The sequence below is a fragment of the Lathamus discolor genome, chromosome 8, assembly GCF_037157495.1.
Source record: "Lathamus discolor isolate bLatDis1 chromosome 8, bLatDis1.hap1, whole genome shotgun sequence".
Taxonomy (NCBI): domain Eukaryota; kingdom Metazoa; phylum Chordata; class Aves; order Psittaciformes; family Psittacidae; genus Lathamus; species Lathamus discolor.
The window spans coordinates 7,435,806-7,460,566 of record NC_088891.1 but is presented as its reverse complement, the minus strand read 5'-3'; the positions used below and the strand labels follow the sequence as shown (position 1 = coordinate 7,460,566).

The following is a 24,761-nucleotide window of genomic DNA, read 5'->3' as shown; positions in this document are numbered from 1 at the left end:
TAATATACATTGGCTCGAATAATACAAGAATCTCCATCCCTCTATTAGTGCCTCTGTGGAAGTACCATCTTTTCCATTACCCACAAAACCTTGATCTCAAGTACAGCAGACATCTCAGGTTCCCAAAACATTTTTCATAATTGCAAGGTATTCATCTGGGCAACCTAGTAATTACCAGATAGGATAAAACATGCTCTAGCTCTGTAATTGCCTTCCAGGAACTGAACTGGAGACTTCAGTTTTTACTTTCTCCTCCCAAAAGGAGCTCAGCACTGCTGCTGGTAACTACTAATGGAGCTTTGAGAATGAAGCTCATGCAAGCTTTAACAAAAATAATAAACTAAATTAAGTAATCTTGAATCTAACCTATTGGCTTCAAAAACAAAGAGCACAAAGGATGCAATGCAAAGGTATCAAGAACAAATGGGTGAAATCTGGGGGGAAGCAATGTTTCCCTGAGAGCAAACAAATGCAGGGAGATCCCCTGACATGTCTGTATTGCCTCTTAGTTCCTGTTCTTTACTTTACAGGGATGAAATTCCTCATGGAGAAATTTACAACATATAGCTCTTAGTTATGTGACAACAAGCTCAAGGAGCCTATACCAGGAAAACAGAGTTGACATCACTTTAAAGAAGGAACCTGATGAGGTTTGTTATTTACCTACCAATGGCCAGACCACAAGGCTGTTGCGCCTGCCTTTTGAACAGTAAAATACCAGGAAGATACATTTTACTTACGCGCTGCTCACACTCAACAACTCTTCGATGAGCTGAGATGTCAGTTAACAACATGGAAAGAAAAACTGATCTTAAAATGTACAAAGCATTTATCCTGAGAGCAAACAGGAAGACTAAATCCTCACTTTTGAAGGTCCTTGAGTTCCTATTTTGCCCCCTGCCTTCCTTAAGCCAAACTCTTGTTTGTTTTGAAAGGGAGCTGATCTGCAGATACGCCTGGCCAGGGGAGGAGGAGGAAGAGAGAAAACGGAGTCACCAATGTATTAATAATGCCATCACCAACTTACTTGCATTGCAACAAAACACTACACCGAGTGCCATATAATCATTACTTCACACTGGGCTACATTTGACCGCAGTCCAGTCCTCCTCACTATCACGTGGGGATGAGGACTTTTAAGTGTACCACTCCAGTATTACACATTAAATACAAATCCACACAAAACAGTGGGAAAATAAACTAAGCCAGAAGATAAAGACTAGGAAAACAAAGACTCCAGATTAGTTAAGTCATATGCTGTTCAAAAGATATAAGGATAATTTTATCCTGCCTTCTACCACTCATGTGCTTCTCCCATGGCACATATATCACACATTTGCACACAGGACACATTAAAAGGAAATAAAACTTCAGTTTCTTCAATGTCAAGATGCATTCAGTAGGCTTGTGATTGAAAAAATTGAGGCAACATTTAGTTGCAAAATATAGGACATGGTGGTGTGCTCCAGAAGAGCCATTCTCCCAAGAGCAGGTCACACTACACAGTGTTTTAATGTTGCTCCAAGCACAGAACTTAGTACTGTAAGTAACGAATAAATTCCAGTGCAAACTTCCAGCTGGATAATTAAAAGTAGGCAAGGTTTAAAAGCTTCCATGGCACTGAAGGTCAATATGATCCATTACTTACAACACACACTTTCCAAGATACCACCAGTCCTGATCATTTCCTCCTTCCTTCCCCTTAGAAGCCACAATTGTAAGCAATTTCCCCCCCAAATTTTCCACCCCTGCATCCAGCTCTACCCTTGTTACACACAAGGTCTGTGGGTAGGACCATAAGCACAGGATGGCTTCCTCAGCTAAGCCTGTTCTGAGCATGGCAATATGGAAAGTAAACGGTTACAAACCTGGCTGGCAGCTTTGGCACAGATTTAACGCACATGCAACACACCCCCACAAATCCAGGTCTAATTTGACAGTCCCCATGTTCTGCAACAAAGCTGCTATTCAAGAGCTAGAGGAAGCTTGTTCTTTATTAATGCAGCCATCGAGGTTACGAGCTTCCAGGAGGCTGACGTAAACCAGACCCTGCTGCAGCAGCCACAGCACAGCTGAGCCCATCGCCGCTTCCAGTTCCTCCCTGCCACGTTGAAAACTCCAACCAGGAAAATATTATCACAGTGGGCAAGCGCTGCACACCAGGATGCCCTGTTTTTCCACACAAGCAATTTCTTCTTACCACCTCTCAACACATCAACTCACAAGAGCACAGGCATGCACTGGGGAGAAAACAAATCAAAGCAGGGGTTTGACTGCATGGTGACAGCAACACATGTCTCAGAACTTTATAATTGTCTACCGGAAAGACAGAGGAGCTCTGGGAGTTACCTGAGTGTTACCACTGAGCATTTGCAACTGAATTAATACAAATAATGTCTTTGGGAGCAAAGAGAAAAAGAGCAGCATCTCCAGAAAGGGTGGTGGGAAGCATTTTGTGTGGCTAGGAGGAAAGGAAAAAACGCTTAAGATTTTGTACTCACATATAATGGAGCTTGCTGTGGATTAAGTTTCATGACCTCTGAACACTGAAACAGAACAGAGAAGAAAAGTTAACGATATTTTCCATAAAATTTTAGGTACTACATAAGCCACTTTAGCACCGTACATCACTTCCCCAATAGTCACTTTTACACAATGATTTTCTATTTCCTCTCTTTGTAGATCTGTCAATGATATTTACTTATTTATGCTCACATTGAACAACGCCAGCTCTAAAATGATCGGTAAAGTGAAGCACTCATCTGAGCAGTCAGCTATGTCGGTACTAAGAATATCCCAGGTGAAATTTGCTTCCCCATCACAGGCATCTCAGTTCATGTTTCCTCCTAGCAACCCTCACTTCCTATCTTCTGTTTATGACAATAAGCAACCCTCAACTGCTATCTGTCCACCAATTCCCACACAGCCACCCAAACAACTGCTTGTAAAGATCTGTGGTTCACTCCACCGCTGGAGAAGACCAATTACTCTGGTGAATACTACCCTGCCCAAGTAACTTGGTGCCATTTCCCTCCCCCTTCCACTGGATTGTTCAAGAAGCATTTTAAAAGTACATAAAAATCAAACTATCGAAAATGCTCCTTGCAAAACTGAGGGAAAACTTCCAGAATAGATGATGCTCATGATTCTGCATCAGCATTTTTCAGAGTCAAAAACTACCACTTGTCCTACCAAGGTGATTTTAGTTAAGAAGCTTTTCCCTTTCCAGTCTGCCCCTGGAATTTCCATGTAACTTGGTGAAAGTTATTTGCATTGAGCTTTGAATCATTTGAACCAGAATTTCACTTGCATTAATTTCTCCATTCCAATAGAAAATACCCACTCCAAACAAAAGCTGTATGTTTTCATTTAATGTGTGTATTAAGTCCAGGATCCTAAGATGAAGGAATGCAAAACAATTAAAAATGGAATTTTTGCTGTTGCTCATGTCAGCAGTACTGGTAATACTCTGCAAGTACTTCAAACCCTTTTTAAAAGGGATGAAATACCACTATGCTTCTCATACATAAAACACAGGGTCTGGTTCATACTTTGTTCCTTTCCAGATCCCACAGTTTGCCTTTAGTGAGACAGAAATTAAACCACGGCCTAAGTTTTCTTAGCTGATTCCAGCTATCCCTGCTCCCTCACACGCTCGCCTTACTTTACAAAGAAGCGTTTTCGCACTGCTTGGTTTAAAATGCCTGAGCTACCTGCCAAGCCTGCTCACCAAAACACAGGCCTGCTGCAAAAGGTCCTCTGAGGCAGCCAACAGACAAATATTCCAGTCCTACTGAGGGCTCAGAGAGAAAAGAAGAAAACCAAAGCATTCACAAGCCCTGCCAATCTCCTTCATGACCTGCCTGAGCCTCTCTGTCCTATTCTGAATCTGGACATCTCAAACAGGGCACCAAACGTTGTAAGCGTGTTTACTGTACCTTATGGAACCATGGTTGGAAAAACTCCCTTTTAAGCCCACTTCCCATTTGGATTTTAACAAAGTCTCACTGCAATTGACCAATTCTCTCAGGAAAAATTAAGAGTTGTAGTCTAACACAGCAATTTGGTAGTAAGTGGATATGACTTTTAAGCAGTGCAGAATCAAAACAGCTCTGTCTCAGATGCTAACGTTTAAAGGGAACTAATATAAAGCATCGTCTTCTTGCCACATCTTTTCAAGTCTTGACAAGCAACTGAACCACTTTTTGCTGATAAAAGATACACTGTGATATACCTTCAAAGAAAAAGGAATCTATACTTTTGCATTTACATCAGCTACTCGAATTACTCCTTATCCCCCAAATCCAGCCATCATTCTACACAAACGAATTATTACTGACCTTCTACAGGATAAGAAGCAAGTTAAAGGATACCACATTAAAAAAATGAATCAGAAAACCAGAACATGACAGGTTTGCATTTGCCCAAGACACCACAGACAATACATATTATTTACTCCAAGTATCTCTCTACTCCCAAGTAATTTAATTTTATCACCTATTTCAGTTTCTCAGGAGCTTTTTCTGAGGAAAGGAAGTTATTCTAATGCACCCAAATATATTCTTCCTTTCCTTATTTAATAGCTTTACATCTTCCCTATCAGAGTTCACAGGTATCTTATTGTTACTCTTGCCATTACACACAATAACTTAAGTGACCTGAAAGCAAATTACATCTGTGTTCACTCAAACACTCAGGGAGCTCACCCCTGGTTTTCAACCACAGCTGTTTGCTTGGCTTTGGCAAACCCACAGGGCACCAGCCAGCTTCTCACCCTCCATAGGGTGTTCTCACCACTGTTTCACCCCTCCTGCTCCACTTTGGTAGCTCTAAGTTATCAAGCCAGTGCTTTCTAAACAGTTCCATCCAAAGCGTGGTGAAATAAAGAGGAAGGTTAGAAGTGCAAGCCTACCCTTTTCAGCAAAGCCACAGAGGAACCTGTATTACACTGTAACTAATGCTTCATTGACACTGGGGTTGCTATGCTGGAGGACTCATCAGCTGTGAGCCCTCTCCCTGCTTTCACAGATCTTTTACAAGATGCCATCGTAGCATTTGCCACCAACACCCATCACACCTTCATAAAAAGGAGAAACCACAGTTGACGTGCTCCATCACAAGGTCTAGACTGCCAGATTTACCCAAAGTGATAAGCTTTTAAGTTACACGTCACATTAGGTACAATTTAGCTTGAAGTCCCAACATGCAGACACTGCCCATGGTCCTTTGATGCTATTTTTCATCACCCCTTTTTATGAAGCAGACAATGAGTGGTAGTAAGCATGCTCATTACAACCAGTGGTGGAAACTAGTAAAAAACTAGTAGAAACTAGACCAGCTCAAACAGGCTGCACTGAATGTATTAACGATCTGTACAGAACATCAGCATGCCCTCCACAGCACATTTAGGTTCTTGCAATTCAAGGAATTAAGCGAGATGGCATCCTCTGATCTTCGCCATCCAACAGAAGAGCAGGCCATTGTGTCCTGGTCCATCAACATCCTGGCAGATGCCTGATAGCAGCTGAGTAGACAAAGGAATGAGAAAGGAGAAAGACACATACAGATCAGGAAAGGATGGGTTGACAATAAAATCTCCCACTGGAGACCCGTTTCTGTGACAGCAGAGTTAGTTTTGGCTATAATTAAAGTGACAAAAGTCAGAGTTCAAAAGAACTGAACACTTGACCAAAACCAGGACAGCAAGGATGAGAGAATACTGACACTTCTCATCAAGGAAAATTAGGGGAGGCCTATGAGTTCCAATGTATGACCACTTTTTGTTGGGTTTCTTTGGCAAGACAAGTACACAACAGCAGCAAAATAAAGCACCACTGCTGAACACTTGGTCTTGCCAACAAAACTAAAATCCTTATCCCTTTTTTTACCCATCTTACCAGTTGACCCTTACATCATTAACTTGAAATGATCTCTCATTTCACAACACACGTCAGCCCGATTTTTCCAAGGATGCAAACTGAGTTTGCGAGGAGACAGGCAGGTTTGGAAGATATTTTATCATCTTGTTAGGAAATGCTTTGGCAAAAACATGAAAAAAAATGAGTGTCAGATAAGCCTGAATGACTACACTGCGTCAGCAAAGGACTAAATTTAGGCTTCTAGACATGTGAACTTCTCCAGCCAGTGGGTGGGCAGGGAGCAGCTTCCAACTTCACTGCAGTAAGAAAAAGGGGAAAAAAAGAAAGACCACATTACATTGGTAATAATCAAACCAAGATGCATAAGGACCGTAGTATAGTGTACTAGTAAGTTGGAGTCCTGTAAGTGTCAAAATTAGGGAAGAAAGGAAAAGGGGGTGGAAGGAATAGGGAGGCCAAAATGTGTTTTCTCCTATATTAGAGTAACATACCCTCCAAGTTGATGCCTATTCTAAGCCCTATAAAGCAATTCCCATCTTCTAGGGCAGGCAGCACTTGCTCTATCAGGTATCCTACATGGCTGGGAGGGAGAATACCTGGCCCCACCATGACATCAGGATCTGGACTGCACATGACCTGCGCTAAAAGCTGAACTAACAGGAACAGGCAAATACAAATTCCACCACCTCTCTCCAGCACAAAGAGTCATGCTATGGGTATCCTCACGGCAGCCAGCAGGTTCTGCTCCAGAAGTAGCTGCTTGTACTTAAAACATTCATATTATTTCTTGTAAACGGCTGGATCTTTTGAACTTCAGTGCCTGGGAGGTTTATCACATGCTCTGCAGCCATGCAGACACTTGCCTTGCAATGCTTCTGGAATAGTACTAGAATTTCCCCCTTAGGATAACAGAGTGAAATCCCCTGCGTTTGCAAATTTGAAAGCAGGACACAAAATGAAAGTCCAGGGTCAAGTTCCCAAAAGCAACATCGGTTTTAGACATTACAAAGATCTGCATAGGTCAGTAAAATAGAAAGCTACTGAAGCCTTCTCAAAACGGGAAGGATACCTTTCTGCTCTGTTAAGCATTAAAGAATTAATACAGTGAGTTGTATTAAAGTCACTTGTAGAGAACTTACATGTTATTTTGCATAAAATTCCATGGAAGAGGACAAAATGACTATGTTTGATTTCTGCAGGTAACATCTGACAGGAAAAGAAAGGGAAGAAACAAACACCCAATATTTATTTGCTTTACTGTGGTTCCCAAAACCTCAGCCAGGATTAGGGCTCCATTGGTTGCGTGCTGTAAAAATGCCAGTGCTAACAGTTTCTGCCCTGAGGAGTTTACAAACAAGCACAGGAAGTGGGGATACAAACACCAAGTGCCTAAGCAATAAATCCTCTTCATCCACTACTCTCAGCTACCATTTAATTTAACCTTAATCAGTTGGCTTATTTCTTCCAGGCATCCCAGGCAAAGCACACATCTTGAGGACAAAACCTGAAAGCAAGGCCAATGGTCCTTCAGATCAACCCACTCCACACACAAGCAGTAATGCTGGAGGTCTTCAAACACCACAAACACACACTGCCAAACGGTGAAGCCCAGCTTCTTTATGGTCTTCGGCATCCATTCCCGGTTGCTTGGCTCCACAAGCCATACAAGGAGTATATAAGAAAGAAAACACTGTGCCACTCTCAAGGCCTTAGCCTCAGAGGGATACCCTGTTTAGCGATATTTTCATTTTAATCAGAAAAGAGCTTTTTCAAACTTTTCAAGGTCAGTTTTAAGTGTTTTTTAGAAAAAAATCCATTTTAGATATACCTTAAATTTAAGCTTTGTTGACCCTTACCTGAATCTCAACACTTAACTCTCGGTTTGTTTTCTTTTAGCATTTGATTTCAGAAACAATGATCTGTATTTGCAAACCTTTAAGCATGCAGTCCCAGCTGTACAAAAAAACCCAAACAATCCCAGCCATAAAGAGCTTGTGGTTGCGGGCATGAAAGAACAGCCAAAAACCACACAGAGTATCTGAAGCATTAAAATAGATAAGCAGAAATGCAGAGAAAGCAGGATGGCTTTCCAGCTCTAAAGAGGACCATATCACAGCATCCAAACAGGCAGTCCAAACTACATATAGCCAACATAAGTTAGAGAAGCACTGTTTGTGCTGGTTATCTGTAAGAGAGCAAGCCATAAATAGAATTTCTTTTGTACTGTAACACTGCCACCAACACATATACCCACAGCAGGGCAATCTGCCTTATGGCCAGTTCTCAAGATCCTCAACTTTATAGACCAACAACCCAGAAGCTGTAAAAGAGTTTAAAGAAATCCAGGGATTTCCTAGGAACACACAGCCGACCCCATCACTGAGCTGCACCGCTTCCTTCTATACAGCTGCACTACAAAAATAAAACCAAAGCTTCCAAAAACACACCACTTCTCATTCACCAAAGTACAGTGTCCTCAAGGGCTCTCCCCCATGCTCTGGTTTTACAGAATGCTAATTTATGAAGTGCTTGGAACTATCAAGAGGATTGGGTTTCAGGCCCTGCAGTGCTCCTGCTCTGAACGACACAAGATAAACAAAGATGGGGAAATAACAAGAGGGGGGGAAATCAGAGAGGAGAACAAGTGGCCATATACAGATGAATTCCTGCTGGAGCCATGAATTTCATGCAAAGAGAGCTAAAATAGCAATGTCTTTCACAAGTTTATTGCTCTCCCCTAGTGTCAAGGGAATTACTGAGCTGGAATATTCCCCTTTTCTTATGAGTGGTGTATGACATTACTGCGTTGTATTACTCACTATCAGTCTCGCTTTTCTGTTACCACAGAAAAGGCCTTTCTTGGTTTAGGGTCTTGACTTTTGTTTTATTTTTTACCTGTTGCAAAATGTCTGAAAATGGAAAGAAACAATAACTTGAGGGTTTCATTAATTATATTTTCTTATTTAGTGTTCTTCCCTTAGAGTGTTTTCCTACAAAGTTCAGACCTACAACAAGTTACTTTGACCCTGCGATGTTGGGTGAGACACAGGTTTGCTCACAGACTTTGTCCCACAAGCTTCATTCATACCGAATGGAAGTCAGAACATGAAATGAACAAGCAAAATGAACCCATAACCCAGTTCTTCATTAATGTGCATGGATAAAATTGTATAAGTAGAGTAGCTGCAACTGCAGTGACCAAAACAAACCTTAAGACAGAAGATGAACAAACATCCTTTCAGCATCAAGCTATTAAACGCAGAATGACTTTCCCTGTAGCTATACTAAATGCATTATTTTGTATACATGGTCATAACTAAGAGGTTGTTGGAATGAGAAGTAACCCATCCCAAGTTTATTTTGCAGACACACAAGAAAGTGATACCACCAGCAAAAGCCATTGACCGTGGAAAGGAGAGGAGATCAGGAAACAAGAAACCACTCTTCAAACATGTAGCAGCAAAAAGGTTACCAGTACATTGCAGCATTGTGTTTACCATCACAGCTGAGTCTAGAACTTAAAAAAACCCAGTTATTTGTGTACAATCACCTGAGTTTATGTAACTTGAAGATTGTGCTTTGTCACTAAATTGATTGCTTAAAGAAAAGCAAATATATCCCGCATGCAGCATTTCCACAGGTGATGCTGCTTCCCAGCTGTGTCCTGTCTGCAAACAAAACCATATGCTGCCATTCAGTTACAGATACGCAGCAGTTTCTTTTGGCTGTGAGGGATGGAAAGAAGGTTTAGAGGTGTTTTGTTTCAGCCTGGCTGTACCCTAGCCCTCCTCCAAAGACACAGATGTAGTCCAGCAAGCCACCCTCGGGAAAAATCAGATGCACCCAGAGCGCTTTCACAGCCAAGAAGCTTCCTGACCCTCTTCTCCCCCTTGGAAAAAAATCTCAAAGAACATTTAATTGCAAAATTTTCCTAAAATCCCATTTGTTCTTTGTTTGTTTGTTTGAATGGTTTTGGAAGCCTCAGTTCCATGGCCTTCAAGTACAACAGCCCAAACAGGAGCCAGGGAGTTGCTACAGCTGAGCAACTTGCAGGTTATGCCACAGCAGAGGGCCAGGAGCATGGCTGCAACAAGCTAACAGAGCGTCACTGATTTAATTGACTGATGATTTAATAAAATGCTCTGGATACAGATTAACTCCCTTTGCTTAATGTAGTTCAGGTTCCCGGCTGCAGGAACCGGCCCAGCGCCGTTCTTGGGCTGGGAGCTGGGCTGCCCAGGGGCTGTTCTGGGGTTACAAGCATTCCAGCCAATACCCCCAGCCACACCACTTCCCTTCCCCAAATGTATCCCATTATACTTCCCAAAATCATGAAGCTGAGCAGAAAGTTAAGGTACAGGAAAGCTTTTATTTACACACGCGCACAAAAAAACAAGCTTAAGCCTTTTCCGTGCTGTAAGTCCCTTATCCAGCTCTGCCTTACTCCAGAGATTAATACTAGCCAAATACCCTCAAGCCTCAGGACTGCGTTACTTCTTTTGCACCATTTCAATCTCATAATTGCCATTAGAAAATCATTTAATGGATTACTTAATTCCTTCCCAAAGCCTGGAAAGAGATGAAGCGGTGTAGGGTTAATAAAAGCAGTGCTGCTCTCCAAGCCTAGCAGAGGAAGGCAGCAATCTCTCTCAAATGTGCACATCTGGTTTCCCTGCTCCCATCTCTTCACCCATTAGTAGATATAGAAAGCAAACCTACAAAACTCAGATCACAACGGCTACAGTCCATATGCCCAATTTCAAATAAAGAAAAATACTGTGTAAAAGTTGGAAAAAGAGAGCAAAAGGATTATTAGCTCACTCTAATTATACAAACTGATCTCATCCTCTTGTCATAAGCCTCTTTCCTGTTTCCAGAATCTATTTGTGCAACATAAAGACCAGCCTTTTGTAAATGTCCAAGGGTCATCAACACAGGGCGATTAATTTCCCATTTTACAATACACACAGACTGTCAACCAGTTCACTTGTAATAAGATATATCCCTGCCCTCACTTGTCTTTTTTAACTTTTAACATATCACTAATGGCAAGCAATATTTCAGATGCTGATTTGTGAACTCCAAACAACATTTCAAAAGGAGCTACCGTGCTGCTATAATAAAATAAAAATCACAGACCACATCTTCAGTTCAAGTAGCTACATCCTAATGAAGTTAAGAACCAGCAGTGGACTCGAATTAAAGCGTATCATGCACGCAAAAGCACACGTATGTTTATACTCAAATTAAGTCCTCCAGCAGGTTCTGGTGCAGCTGTTTCACGTATGCATGAGACTTTTATCTCAGGCTTAAATATTAACTTCCAGAAATCCTTAGCAGACATTCTAGATGCCTCTTCAAATGAGCATAATCCAGTTTATACCTTCCAATGCACTTTGTTGTTTGAATACACATTATAGCAATAAATTGTGGGGAAGCTCTCAGTGATAACCAGTTCACATTTTTAACACTGAACACTGACTTTGTGTGCTTAACTAGGAATTTCTGGAAAAGCCCAGTTTTCAAAGGACAAGTAAAACCAGCACCTTCTACAGAAGCGGAGTCAATCCCCAAGGGTATAAGCTGGGCAGCTGAAGCATCACAGAAGTTGCTAGTTATCTTTGAAAACAGAAACTCATTATATGGACCAACAGTGCCTCTGGATGCACAGAAGCAGGTGAAGAACGGTAGAGAGGGAAAAACAGGATCTGGGGAGTATTTCACCCCAGTGTACAAAAGGATACACATGATGAATAGCTGTCATCAGCACCGAAATGCCTGCAGCTTTTACACAGGCAGAGGGAAAAAGCAACACTTCCATTGATTCCAACAACTCTTGACTACAGCATGCATCTCAAAACTAGCCTTCTTCGCATTACTGTTGTCCTGACCCTCAGGACTGTGCTGTTTTAGGAACTACAATGAGCAATGGTGGTTTCAGCAAAAGAATCAATACCCCCTAAAGCCCTAGAGCTGAGCAATATGGCTCTGCCTGCTTCTCCCTGTGCCCCCCAAGCCACAGCACTTGTACTGCAGTCCCAGAAATGCAGGCTTGGAGTAGAAACCAATTCACGAGGCCCAAAGCACCATGTATGCTGGCAAATATTAAGTATTTCCTAGCATTTGCAAAAGAGGTAGTTATCCAATGCATATTTTAATGAGTGCATGCACCAACCTTAACTGCTAAAGCCACAGGAGGAGTTGGAAGAACTGGCATCAATACAAAGATCCAAGAGACGCCTCCGCTCTCATTTTGGTCAGAGCCACTTTGGTGCCCAACATTTGAATGTGCTTTTTCTCTCTGAAGAATGCATCAGGTTCACTTTTCCCTTTAGGCTCCCTTTTGCAAATGCTCCCACTCTGCAGCATTAAGCAGCACCGGCTTACTCATGGAAAGCCTGGTTGGCACTTCTTTTTTTTCCCCAAAAGAGGAAAACTTCATCAGTAACTCCAGGTTTCCTGCTGGGGAACCTGTGCTAACCCCATTCCCTGTGGCTGAGCACAACCATATCTGCCACTGCAGAATTAAGAATTCTTTCTTCTTAAGCACTCCTTTTCAACTCAAAAGAGCTTTGGGAAAACATTCTCCTGTAACACATACTTCAGGTATACACAGGACGTCCTTCTTTTACTGGAGCATCCCTCCTGAGACATGAGAGCCTCAAAAAACACACCTAGCAAGTGCAATGATGGAAGCCATTTAGTACTGCAGCCCCAAAGAGGAAAATTCAGAGCTGCAGAGCTCTGTTCCCAGGACACTGTATTACAGTAGACATCCAGGGAATGCCCTACAGAAAGTAAAACCCCAAGCCATTGAAGGGCTGCTTATCTAAATCAGACAAGAGAGAAGACTCATTCAAATGTGATTTTTAAATTAATTAAAGCATCGAGTAATAAACCTCTAAATAAGCACAGTTTCTACCCAATTCCACCACCCCACCTTCTGAGTTCGAGCCTTTCCGCAGCCAGCACACACTGGAGAAAGCAAACTTTGCCAACAGACCCCCTGCTTGGCACCTGGAATCATTTCTTTCAACTGCCTTTACAAAGTGGCCTTTCAGGCTGGTCCCTCAGGAATCGAAGGGGTTAAGTGCCCCCAGGGCCAAGCCTCCAGTAAATCATTTATTACCCCCGCTCAGGGACAAGCAGCTATGCAGAGAGAGCCCACGCTCTGCAGCTGCTCACCAGCCAGGCAACTCTCTGCGATTATGTTATAGCACAGGATTAAGGTTGGGGAGTGGAAATACATCCTTTATTGCTGGGGTTTGGTTTGCGGGTTTGCTCTTCTCTTTTTTTCAAGTCATACAGCTATTTGAAATCTTACAGAGCTCATTAACGTGGAGTTCATTAAGAAGTAACCACTGCATGAATGAAATGAAAAGATTATCTTTATAATCACAATTATGGAAATCCTAGACCAGCAGGCAAAAAAAAGCCAAGGGGATGAGAATGCTGCTTGTAAACTCCAGTTTAGCCTTTTTGTACCAGATCCTTCAGAGGCACACCCAGAAGTCACACATGATGTGCAGAGGCTGGTTCCCAGGCAGGAGGGCAGGGGAGAAGCTCCCTGAAGATTTCTCTGCAGCCATGGAAGAAGTCATCCCTTTGGTCACCATTTGGTCTGGCATCTTCCTCAGCAGCAAGCACTGCTTGCTGCAAGCTCATCGCACCCCCAAAATTAGCAGCGAGTTAAGAAACTATATGACAAATAAAGCCACAAATTGCTTCTCTTACAGGCAGCTGGTGTCATGTATCCCTCCTTCAAACACGGCCCCATACTTTGACTAACAAACATGGACATTCATGATGAACTTGAGACCAGCTTTCAGCCAGCCACTTACTCACTTCCAGTAAAGCAGATTTCATTCACGATTTTGCCAAAGACTTCATTTTTCTCAAGCCCTGAAAATAGGGATAACTTCCCTGCCCAACCCACTGAAAAAAGGAAACCCAAATAATTACAATGACAACTTGTCTTTCTACAGTAAGAACAGTTCATGACTAATCCAACCAGCTGCTGCTACAGCTCAGTAACACCAAATGATTTGGACCCAGTATTGTTATGGCACCGTTCTTCGCAAGAAAGACTATGGAAAATATGAGGCACTGCAGAAGGTAAACAGGTTAGAGACTGTGGGAGGAGAAAAGAGGCATCTTGCAGTGGTTTTCCTCCCTCCCTCCTTCATCATTGCTCAGACACGACAAGCGCCCATTTCCAAGCAAGACGCTCACAGTTTCTTTGCTTCAGGCTAACAGTTTTTGCAAATTCAAGGCTTTTTGGAGAGAATGGGTGTAACTAACTCCATGAGTCAAACCAGCTACTGTCAGTACTGCAATAACCATCTATTTGCTTTTAGGTCACATCTGCCCCCTGATCTGGCTCACCACACCACGGAAAAAAATCAAACCCAGAAGCCTCAATGCCACCACTGCTCCAGGACAGACAGACGGCTATTGTGCTAACCTGGAGGCCTGCCCTACCAGCAGCCAGCAAGACTTGAGTCCTGTGGATCTGAGCTCTGATCCTGACTGGCTCCCACGGGAATCCTTGGGCTGTAACTGTGTGCCTGCCTTGGGGACATGAAATTCATATCTTAAAATAATAGGGAAAACCAGCTGATGCTCTGTGAAGTGCTATTTCACACCATGGCATACGGTTGATGCAAGGGCTGAGACCACACACTCCTCTTCTGCTTTGCTTCCACCACAAAGAAGTAGTATTTTATGGCAAAACAACTTGCTGAATTTGCTTATAACATGTGCTTTGATATTAGCATCCCTTCCTGCTCTCAAGCAGCTAAGCTAAGAAACCCATTCCTCCAAACCTCTCCCCCTCAACCCTTGCCTGTACCTGAAGGAGCTGCCAAAACATTTAACCTTACTTTAACTGCATGAAGCAGTACAGGTGGCTCCAAGACGTCCTTCAAGTCGTTCCCACACCGAGCAGGGAGGAGCAGGGCACGTCACGATGCTCAGCTCCTGGAAGAGAGGAAAGGAGACGTCACCAGGGGCAAGACACAGCACAGCTACCTGGGGGTCCCAGTAGCCAAACTGGCATCGCAAACTGGCATCACAACTTCACCAAGGAGGGTGAAAACACCAACCTCTACCTTGCTAGCCATACAGGAGGCACGTATTGCCGGGCTGTATTTGCTATTTTGTTTATTCCCAAAGCTGTCCATCACCATTTCCCAAACCTCTAAGATGGCCTTAAGTCCTTCGAACCCATCTTAAACACAAACCCTCTTGGACAGACTTCGTCAGACTACTTTTAAAATACCTTGCCGTGAGGGCATTCATAAGGAACAAAAGCACCAAAAGTAGACGATGGGAGGTGATAGCCAGCAGATGAAGCCCAAACTCATAAGCAAGCCTCGGTCAAACCCTTCTGGGTCACCTGCTGATTTTCTTCTCTGGGGCAAAATCTACTCGGTATATTCATCCTGGGGGATGAATCTGGTCTACTAAGCACACCTGGAAAGAGCAGTTAAAAGTGGATTAAATGTCAAAAGGAGAAGCAGCCCTGGGCTTCGGCTTATTCAATGCTGTGTGGGAGATTTTAGTAGCTAAATCAAAGTCATCAGAGCACCTTAGGCCATCATTTGGTTACCACACCAGGAAAGGCTGTGGCTACGCACACATCACCAAACGCAGGCACGACATACCAACTGCCGCCTCCTGTTTTACCAGATAGAGGAGACTCTGTGCTCCCCTCGTTGGGAAAGCATCTGTAATCAGGGAATCTCACAGCCTGAGCCAACCTGCTGAGTTCGAAGTGCCATTACAAGCACAGAAGTAACAATGGCAAAACTAGTTACCAGCTGGGAAATCAACTGTATTGTGTGAATTAGCTGGGGAATGTACAACACTGGAAGATAAGCATCACACAACAAAACTAACACAGGAACAGCATCACCTGAACACCTCAAAGTCACTTTTACACGATGTTTTCTTAAGATTTATTGCTAAGTCTCTTTTATCCATTCTGCTGGTGGGTTCCTCATGAGAAATGGGGAGACTGTTTTGCAAAGCCCCACAGGGTACTGCACGCTAAAAGGCATTTTACTACAAATTTGTGTATTTAAACATAGACCAAATTAGTGAAAGAAGTAAGTTCACCCTCTTGCTCCTCTTAAAATACCAGGATTGTGCATGAATTTCTTCACTGTAGTGTCACACATTTCCAAATCATATTCTTATGGCAAATTACTGGAGCTGAAAGAGGAATTACCTGAACTATTAAATCCCAGTCGAGAGCACACAAACTCTCTTTGGATTCATTAACCAGTATAACCACCCTTGGTCACAGACTGGAACTTCCCTCCAGAATTCCCTTAGTATTACTCACAGGACCACATTTTAAAAGATGGTTACTGTTTGATAGCTCACAGAACGGTTTGGGTTGGAAAAGACCTTAAAGATCTTCTGGTTCCAAAGCCCTGCCACAGGCAGGGACACCTTCCACCAGAGTAGGTTGCTCCAAGCCCCATCCAACGTGGCCTTGAACAATTCCAGGGGTGGGGCAGCCACAGCTTCTCCAGGCAGCCTGTTCCAGTGTCTCACTTTCCTCATAGTGAAGGATTTCTTCCTTGTACCTCATCTAAACCTACCCTCTTCTAGCTCAAAGCCATTCCCCTTTGTCCTATCACTATTGCCCTTTAAAAAGCACCTCTCTCGGATTGCTTGTAGGCCCCCGGAAGCTACTGTAAGGTCTCCCGGGAGCCTTCTCTTCTCCAGGCTGAACAAACCCAGCCTTCAGCTCTCTTAGCCTGTCTCCATAGGAGAGGTGCTCCAGCCCTCCAGTCATCTCTGTGGTCTCCTCTGGACTCGTTCCAACAGTTCCACATCCCTCTTGTATTGGGGGCCCCAGAGCTGGGTACAATACTCCAGATGGGGCCTCACAAGAGCAGAATAGAGGGGCAGAATTACCTCCCTCTACCTGCTGGTCATGCTCCTTTTGATGCAGCCCAAGATACAGTTGGCTTATTAACTACATTAAGCAAGCAACATTAACCCACAGCTACTACTGGGCATCATGTGTTGATCTCCAAGTAACAGCTCTCTCCAAGGCATATAATACAATACAGCGGTTTCATTCACTAATGGGACACTGATAACTTAGCTTTTAATACCATACTTGTAATATTTTGTCAGATAAAGCTATTCCTTTGAACCAACAAGCAACACAGGTACAGCTAACACTGCTAAAGCAGGTAGTATGTTGTGAATCACTGCAGGTTTTTCACCATATCCACTAAGGAATGAGGATGTGCGTATGGAGACGCACATGTACAGCTCACTCGGACTTTCATGACTTGGAAGGCATTAGCAAGTGGAGAAAAATCAACAGGCCTAGCAATAAAAAGCAGTAATACAGGTCACAAAATACTTCCTCCGGGCTTTTTTTTTTGTTTGCTTTTATTCTGTAAGAATTTTGAGATTGCTTCAGGAATAAGCAAAGGGTATTAAAACCCCCTAGATATATAGCGTAGCCCATACATGAAGAGCCTGCACAATCAGTAACGCTCTCCACATCAAAGACTCAATTCCCCAAAGAACTGATTTTGTGTTTCCCATGAAGCTGCTATGGGCTAGCTCTCGCACGCCTAAGCACACCCATCTCAGAAGGACTTCCCTATGTGGATTTCTTCTCCTCTTCTTCCTTTACCAGGAAATCATTACCAAGCATAGATGAATGCTGACGTAGCTCCCCTTTTCTGAATCTTAAAAAGATAGTTTAAGAAACTGTTTAATGGGTGAGCTTATACTGCTTTACAAACTACATTTATTCCAGGAAGTTGACGATATATGGCATCTTTATAAGGAAAGCTGTAAAAAGCAACCAGATTCCTACACTGCTCTGCCAACATTCCCCTATTCTCATCTGTAACTCCAGATAATTTCTGCCCAAAAGGGCCTATCGTCATGGTATCACACACTGCTCACTAAACTACATAAGAATGTAAGGGCTAGTCCTATTTACAATTGCACTTACACAACCTATTCTGCTTGGATTTAATAAAAATAGGGTAAAAGACCCCATCTTGCTTGCTAGGATAGGATAATTTGATGGCAGATTGCTCACAGTTTTGCTCCTTACATCGCGAGACAGATAAAGCAGAAATTAGCCATGCTACTGATTAATGACTGAAGCATATTTAGGGAAGAGAGAGGGAAATAAAGTTTAAGGACAGCATTAACTGGCCCTGCAGAATATATACGTAATTCTTGTAACAGATAGGCTGTTTTGCAAGAAAAGAGCCCAACAGCTTAGAGGTGATCTGCATCTGATATCCCCTTTACAGCAGAGGAGCCAAGCATCGGAAGATACTCTCCATTTCTCAATGAAAAGAACAGCATTGGCTAACACAGCAAGGAAAGGAGTTATCCTGTTTTGAAAGTCTGGTTAGGAACGATCAAGTGGGCTCTTAAACTCACATACTTGGCAGAGCCCCAGTGCTTGGACATTAGGGTTTCCAGTTGCTCTCCCGATTCCCCCTCAGCGAACACCCACCCATCCCAAACCCTGCCCAGCAAAGAGGAAACCACTCCTCAAACGTGCTCTTTCTTCCTCCCCCTGAACACAAACCTATTTTATTGTTCTGAGATGCGCTGCGTGTTTTGTTGCTGTGGCAGATGATCCCTTTGACACATCGAACAAGTTATCTCACCATCTGGTTGTAATTGCCACCATGAAGCTTTCAACAAATCCAGAAAACAGCCCCAAGATCAGGACAATAACAGTCGAGGAGATGAACTGCTGATTATCTGAGATTATTTCATACAGCTGGAAACTTTTGATAGCCAAGACACCCAAACCCAGCCAAGCCCACAGCTACAGCACCCAAATAAACCTCTGGAGTATTTCCGAGTTTGGGCTGTTGCCTGCTATAAAACCTCTTCACAGTTCTTTTTCAAACGATGTCAAGGAATACACTGCTTCTCCTCATCTCCAAAACTTCTGGGTGTACAACTGCATGCCGCTGTTATCTTTTAATACACAGTCTATATTTATATAGCATGATATTGTCATTACAGGACATCCTTTTCCTGCTCCTGTTTAGTCTCCAATGAGAAACTGGCTCATGAGACCTTTTCAGAAGGTCTGAATCATGTTTCCCAATTCCTTATGGAAGGGAGCCTGGACACACTCCTTGGACAGCCAGGTGAGCAGCCTCAGTCAGCAAGTGTTTATGAAAGGCAGGCCCTGCTTGACCAACCTGATCTTCTATGACAACGTGACCCTTGTCAGCTTTGGTGCTAAGGGACATGGTTACGTGGTGTACTTGGCAGCACTGGGTCAACAGCTGGACTCTACCTTGAAGGTCTTTTCCAAACTAAATGATTCTATATAAATGGAAGAATATTATTTGCCTAAATTCTGCTTTGCTTTGGACAAGAATAAATGCACCATGGATCCACTCACAGCTGCATCACACTACATTTTTACCAGTACAGCAGAGGGCAGATTGCAGCTCACATTTTGACACACACAAGGTTCCTCTAAAAGTGAATGATGGGGTTTGTTTTGAGGGCAGCACCTGACTTTGCACACTGGATGAAGAAAAGCCATGAATTTTAAACCAACAGAAAGTAAAACATACCCATATTTCACACCATTGTACACACTGCAGAGCAAGCAAAAACATGAAGTTGTTAACTGGAGTCCCATTAATCCTGATTAGTAAGAGACAGGAGACAGAAGTTGTTTGATATATACTAAGTTAACTTTGGAAACAAACCCTTTTGACAGCGTCACCTTGAACTTGTAGACAGAAATATTCCCATGCTGATGGAAAAGGGAAACAAGGAAGCACCCAGCAGGACCGCTTCCCTGCTCACTGTAGCCCCAGACACACACATTTTCTCTCTAGAACAGCACAGGCTGAAAGTTTTGGGTTTGCTTTTTACTTCCACCAGCTATCACAAAGCAGCGAAACAAAGAGATGCTTTATGCCTCTCTGCCGGTCTCTTGACAGCAACCAGAGCTCCATAAACTCCTCTTGTACAATAATCCCCAGGAATCTGTTTCCCCAAGAAAAAATGAGGTGCCACAGGGACTCTGCAAGCAGTGAACCCACACCAGGACATCTGAGAGGAAGCACAGTGAAGCTCAGGACTACTTCAACATGGCCATCATCAAGAGCTATCAACGCAATGCCTCAAGGCAAAGGGAAATGCCATGACCACAGTCCCCCACTTAACAGAATAGGCCTACTTTCTTTGAAATATTAGGTGCAAGTCACGAGCAGGACAGGCTGGATGTCCGCTGGGAAGGCGACATGCCACCGCAGAACAGGATACAACCCTGAAAAAGGCAGCCTGCTTGGAAACAAGAGCCACGCAAAAAATCTGGTTGGAAGGGCTCTTTGGACATCATCTGGTCCATTACCCTGCCCAAAGCAAGGCCATGACACCAAGGCTATGACATTATCCCCATGCTTTCATTGTTCAAAACCACCCCACTCAGCTGTGGCCTCTTTCTCAATTCCCACGTGTAAAACTGAGCTGAACAGGCTCATCAAGCTCCACTGCCACAGGAATGAAGTCAAAATCATCACCAGCAGGGCAGTTCAACTCCAGCCGTGCAACCTGCACAATTCACTTACTTCATCTTACTTTCCCCATGTACCAAATTCATTTTATTCTTCATTCCCACACAGTTTAAAAACAATAACCAATAAAGAACTTCTCCTGTACTTGAAAACCTTGTGACAAGGAAGGGAACATGTACATATCAAACAAATATCAGCATATAACATGAACTGACACATTAACACAAGCTTTCTCCTCCACGTTGTAACATTTTGATATAAAATATGAAGAACAAATCTATATTCCTGTCTGGCACTGTAGCTCCAGTCAAGACTAAGGTCCCCTCCATGTTGAACATCATGGAGGCAGACAGCAATGACCCCTTTGCCACCATGTTTACAGGTTAAACAGATAAATGTTGGGGGGGGGGGAGACGCGACAAAAAGGGCCAGAAAATGAAGCAATCCAATCCAAGGCTTTACAGAGGGCTGCCAGCACAGTCTGTAATGGGCTAGGATTGCCTCTCCACCCTCACCTTTCTTCAAAAGCTGGCTGCCTCCATCCACCTCTGCACGGCTGCCCAGCTCTGCCCAACACCAGTGGGGCAACCACAGCATCAAGTTGCTTTACTTCTCAAATCAACGTGTCACTGGAGCTGTGCAGCACTTAATTATATAAATTAGGAGCTCTGTATAATGGTCCTAAACCAGTAATGAAAGGGAAGGTCTAATGATGCAAGCAAAATCTGCAACCCAGCACTCAGATTACAGGTGGGTTACACAACAGCTCAAATAATTAAGCATTTAGGCAGCAAGATGCAGACTTGCGCAGTGCAGATCACGTTTTCCAGGAGCCATCATCTGACTCCAAACATGTGAGATGCACTTAATCACACCCTACCTCCCTCGCTCCAGATGCTGAAGGGTGAAGGCGAGCTCTGAGTAGCAATGCTATCCACAGCAGAACAGACATGCTCCAAAGCAACATTAGCCCTTTTCACAAATCTCATTTAAACTCAATGTATGCATCTAAAGACTGCCCTAGCAACCCCTTGTCTCTCACAAGTAGCACTTGGCTCCTCTCAGCTTTACCATCCCATTATCTAGAGATGACATAACTCCAGTGAAACCCGTTCAGTTTACAACTGGGGTGACTTTTGCAGTGTGCCATGCAATTTAACTCCCAGCTGCAGCCTCATTTAAGAAAGCATTATCAGCACAGGGTCAACAGAGAGAGATCACCCATCAACTCTGACAACAAGTACGGCAATTTAGGTATTTGATGAGCACTCAGCATGAACAGTTTATAGGGAAGAGAACACTCTTACCCCAGGATTTCTGAGTGTGGGTTTTTCTACTGAATAAGCTCAAATACTTCCAGATAGTATTGATTTCTATTCATAGCATTGGTATGGCATAAGAGAGAAATCATTTGGTTTGAAATACTCTTTTACACTGTATTGACTTCTTACACCAATGAACACAGTACCAAATTGCAGCTCAGCAGCCTAATTTTACCTTCTTTTTGTAAAGTGCTCAGATAAAAAGCACTATACCAGCATCAGGACTAAGAAGTACTATTGGGATTTTGAAAAGCAGTTAAGTGCTATGGTCAATATTGAAGGGCTCAAAAGAAATGACAGCACCAAAACTGTAATGGTAAGGAAGTGTGATACTATCAGCTTGGAAGCTGCTCATAACTATTTGCATGTACTTGTTCAAACAAAAGCCTCAAGAAGAGATGCTATGTTTTACCTAGAAACCCTTTAAAGTTACTAGTATTCACTGTTATTATTAGGAAGACACCATGCTCTTATTCCCTTTTCGCCTGTAAAATAAAATGTTAATTCTATTAAAACACAGATTGGGAACTTTTCACTTCCCCATACTACCATTCCTGCACACCATTGCTCCTCTACACCCACAATGCTTTCCCAGCCACACCACGGTCCATGAAAAGCAGAAGCAACGCTCACAGCAAAGCGGGGGACAAGTAAAGCATGGAGCAGTAGCAAGGTGGGGAAAGCTCATGTCATTGTCAGTACTTATTGAGGAATCCCTGAATAAGACCTCTGGGCCCATCCTGTACTAAAAGGTCTGCAGCTTGTTTCTGGATGCATTAACACATGGTCTGTAGTTCCAAAGCACGCTGGCACTTACTTAATTCTGATCCATGCAAGCTCTTGCAAGACAGGCTGAGTATACAGGCACTTCACAGCTGAAGCCATGATGCTGTTTAACACACATACCACGAGTGCACAACACCAAAGCTCAGAAAATTAAACTGCATTTGTATTTTGCTGCCTTTACATATAAAATCATTTTTGCCAAAGCAAAATGGAGACAGACACCTGCAACAGTAATATCTTTAAAGAGGCAGGTCACAGTAACACAGAATATGACAAGTAGAAAAGCAAGGGACATTATTAAACAGCATTAGCATATGGCACAGATTTTGCCCAGTATCCAAACAGTGCTTTTGACACCCCTGAGTACATGCTGGGGGGGGAACCAAGCTTTTGCCACCAGCAAAAGGATTCCTGAAACAAGTCAGCAAATGTCCATGTAACCTACATCTCAAAGCCTAACATCAAATATAGCCTAAAATTAACTGAGCCTGCTACTGCTCTGCATTCACACAGCAAAGTGAAATCCTGGCTGTGCTGTGTCTGCATCCTCCCGTGTGCTTCACACATGGGCTGAAGGTGGCCAGAGTGAAACCTATTCATTTTCTCTGTAAAGTGCACTCCTCCCTGCTTTATCATTAATCAGGAGTTACAACCAGTCACCCAACCAGCACTGGGATGACTTCACTACCAGCTGCTAGGCATCCTGGAACAAAACAAAAACACATTACATGAAGGCTACCGTCACTTAGCAAATCCTTCTACAGGTACCCCGGGCAATTAGGCAACTTTGCTGACCTATCTGCCCCTACTTTCCTTCACAGACTTACTTCATTCTGTCTCCTCCAACCATCCCCTGAAGCAGACGATCTTTAGTTCTAGCAATGACAACAGTTTTCACCCAACAGAACACTATCCCCCTCTTCACCTACCCCAAGCAAATCCAGTAAAGGAGGTTTTTGCTCAGTGCTATGAGCAGTGAAGGAAAAACAAGAAGTTAAAGCCAACTCTAATTGCCTGGGCACACCCTTCTCCCAATGCACCTGTAAATGACCGCTTGTGCAACACCTCCCGCACGTCAACAGGAGCTGTAGGCGCAACCCAAGCACGCACACGGCAATAGAGCAAAAGCGCTACCCGCATTTCCACGTGCATGTAAAGGTTTCCAAGCGCCTATCTACCCCATCTATACCAATGCAAGTGGTGATTCACCTCCTGCAAACACAGCCCCAGAGCAATTGGATCTCCCCTTTCCTGTATTCCTGCAATTGTGGCTGATCTTCTGGTCAGACATTGCCTGCTTTCTTCAGGGCTTGATCGTCATCCTGCACAGTATCAAATAGGATTAGCTGATACCTAAACAATTAGATAAAATAAATAGTAATTAAAAAAATAGCAAACAAAACCAACAACAATATATATATATGTGTGTGTGTGTGTGTGTGTATGTGTGTGTATGTATTTACATACATATATATTTAACTTGTCTTCCTGAGCTAGGAGGTTGACTTCAACAGCATGCATGGCCTTTTCAACACTTTTCAGGACCAGGAAAGTTTCTGCTCATAACTTTAAGCTGACCATAGCCTGCTTATGCTTAAATTACCATCTAACCCAGGACTTTTTTTTACTCTGAGTAGGGGAAGAGGGACAAAGGAGCACATAGAAATGATGGCCGCAGGGAGCATAACACCAATGCTAACGTCTATCTCGCCAACTGCCCAACACCATAGGCACAGGATGTTCTCATAAACAGGCCGCAGGAGCTACCCGGATCCACAGTCCAGCCCCAGCTGCCATCCCTGGCAATATCCTACCCACAGAGGAACTTTTCCACCTATGTGAGCCATGCACACAGGGTGCAGAGAGCAACAGTGCAACACCAGGATTTGCACAGACAACAGTGCATCTTGCAGAGGGTACCGGTGGATCTTTTCCCAGCCATGCATGGCTACTCAGTAGTTTGGCCCTACAAGGCTTCAATACCATAGATTTAATCATCATCTACCTGCTGCACCAAGAGGATAAGTAAATCTCCTATTCAGCAACACAGGGGAGGAACCTTCACAGCAAAAGCAATACTCTGTAAACCACCCTTTCTTGAGACTGATACCTGTGCCTAACTGTGCCCAGACTGACTGGTCCTCAGTCAGTGCCTAAACCACTGATCCAGTTGTCCGCTTTTAGGGCACCAGTTTGCTCAACACTTGTTATTTTTTCCT

General features: G+C 43.3%; 1 protein-coding gene across 9 annotated transcripts in view; it reads right to left on the bottom strand.

Annotated features, from left to right (window-relative positions):
- AKAP13 (A-kinase anchoring protein 13) overlaps positions 1-24,761 on the bottom strand; it is a 212,980-nt gene that overhangs the window by 149,767 nt on the left and 38,452 nt on the right. For 8 of the 9 annotated variants that reach the window (XM_065688843.1, XM_065688844.1, XM_065688842.1 and 5 more), the window contains 2 exons: positions 14,762-14,858; positions 2,502-2,546 (listed from right to left, as the gene is read on the bottom strand). In XM_065688843.1, coding sequence (XP_065544915.1) covers positions 2,502-2,534 — 33 coding nt within the window. In that variant the 5' untranslated portion in view covers positions 2,535-2,546; positions 14,762-14,858. The remainder of the gene's footprint in view (positions 1-2,501; positions 2,547-14,761; positions 14,859-24,761) is intronic. The other variant, XM_065688847.1, reaches the window with a different exon arrangement.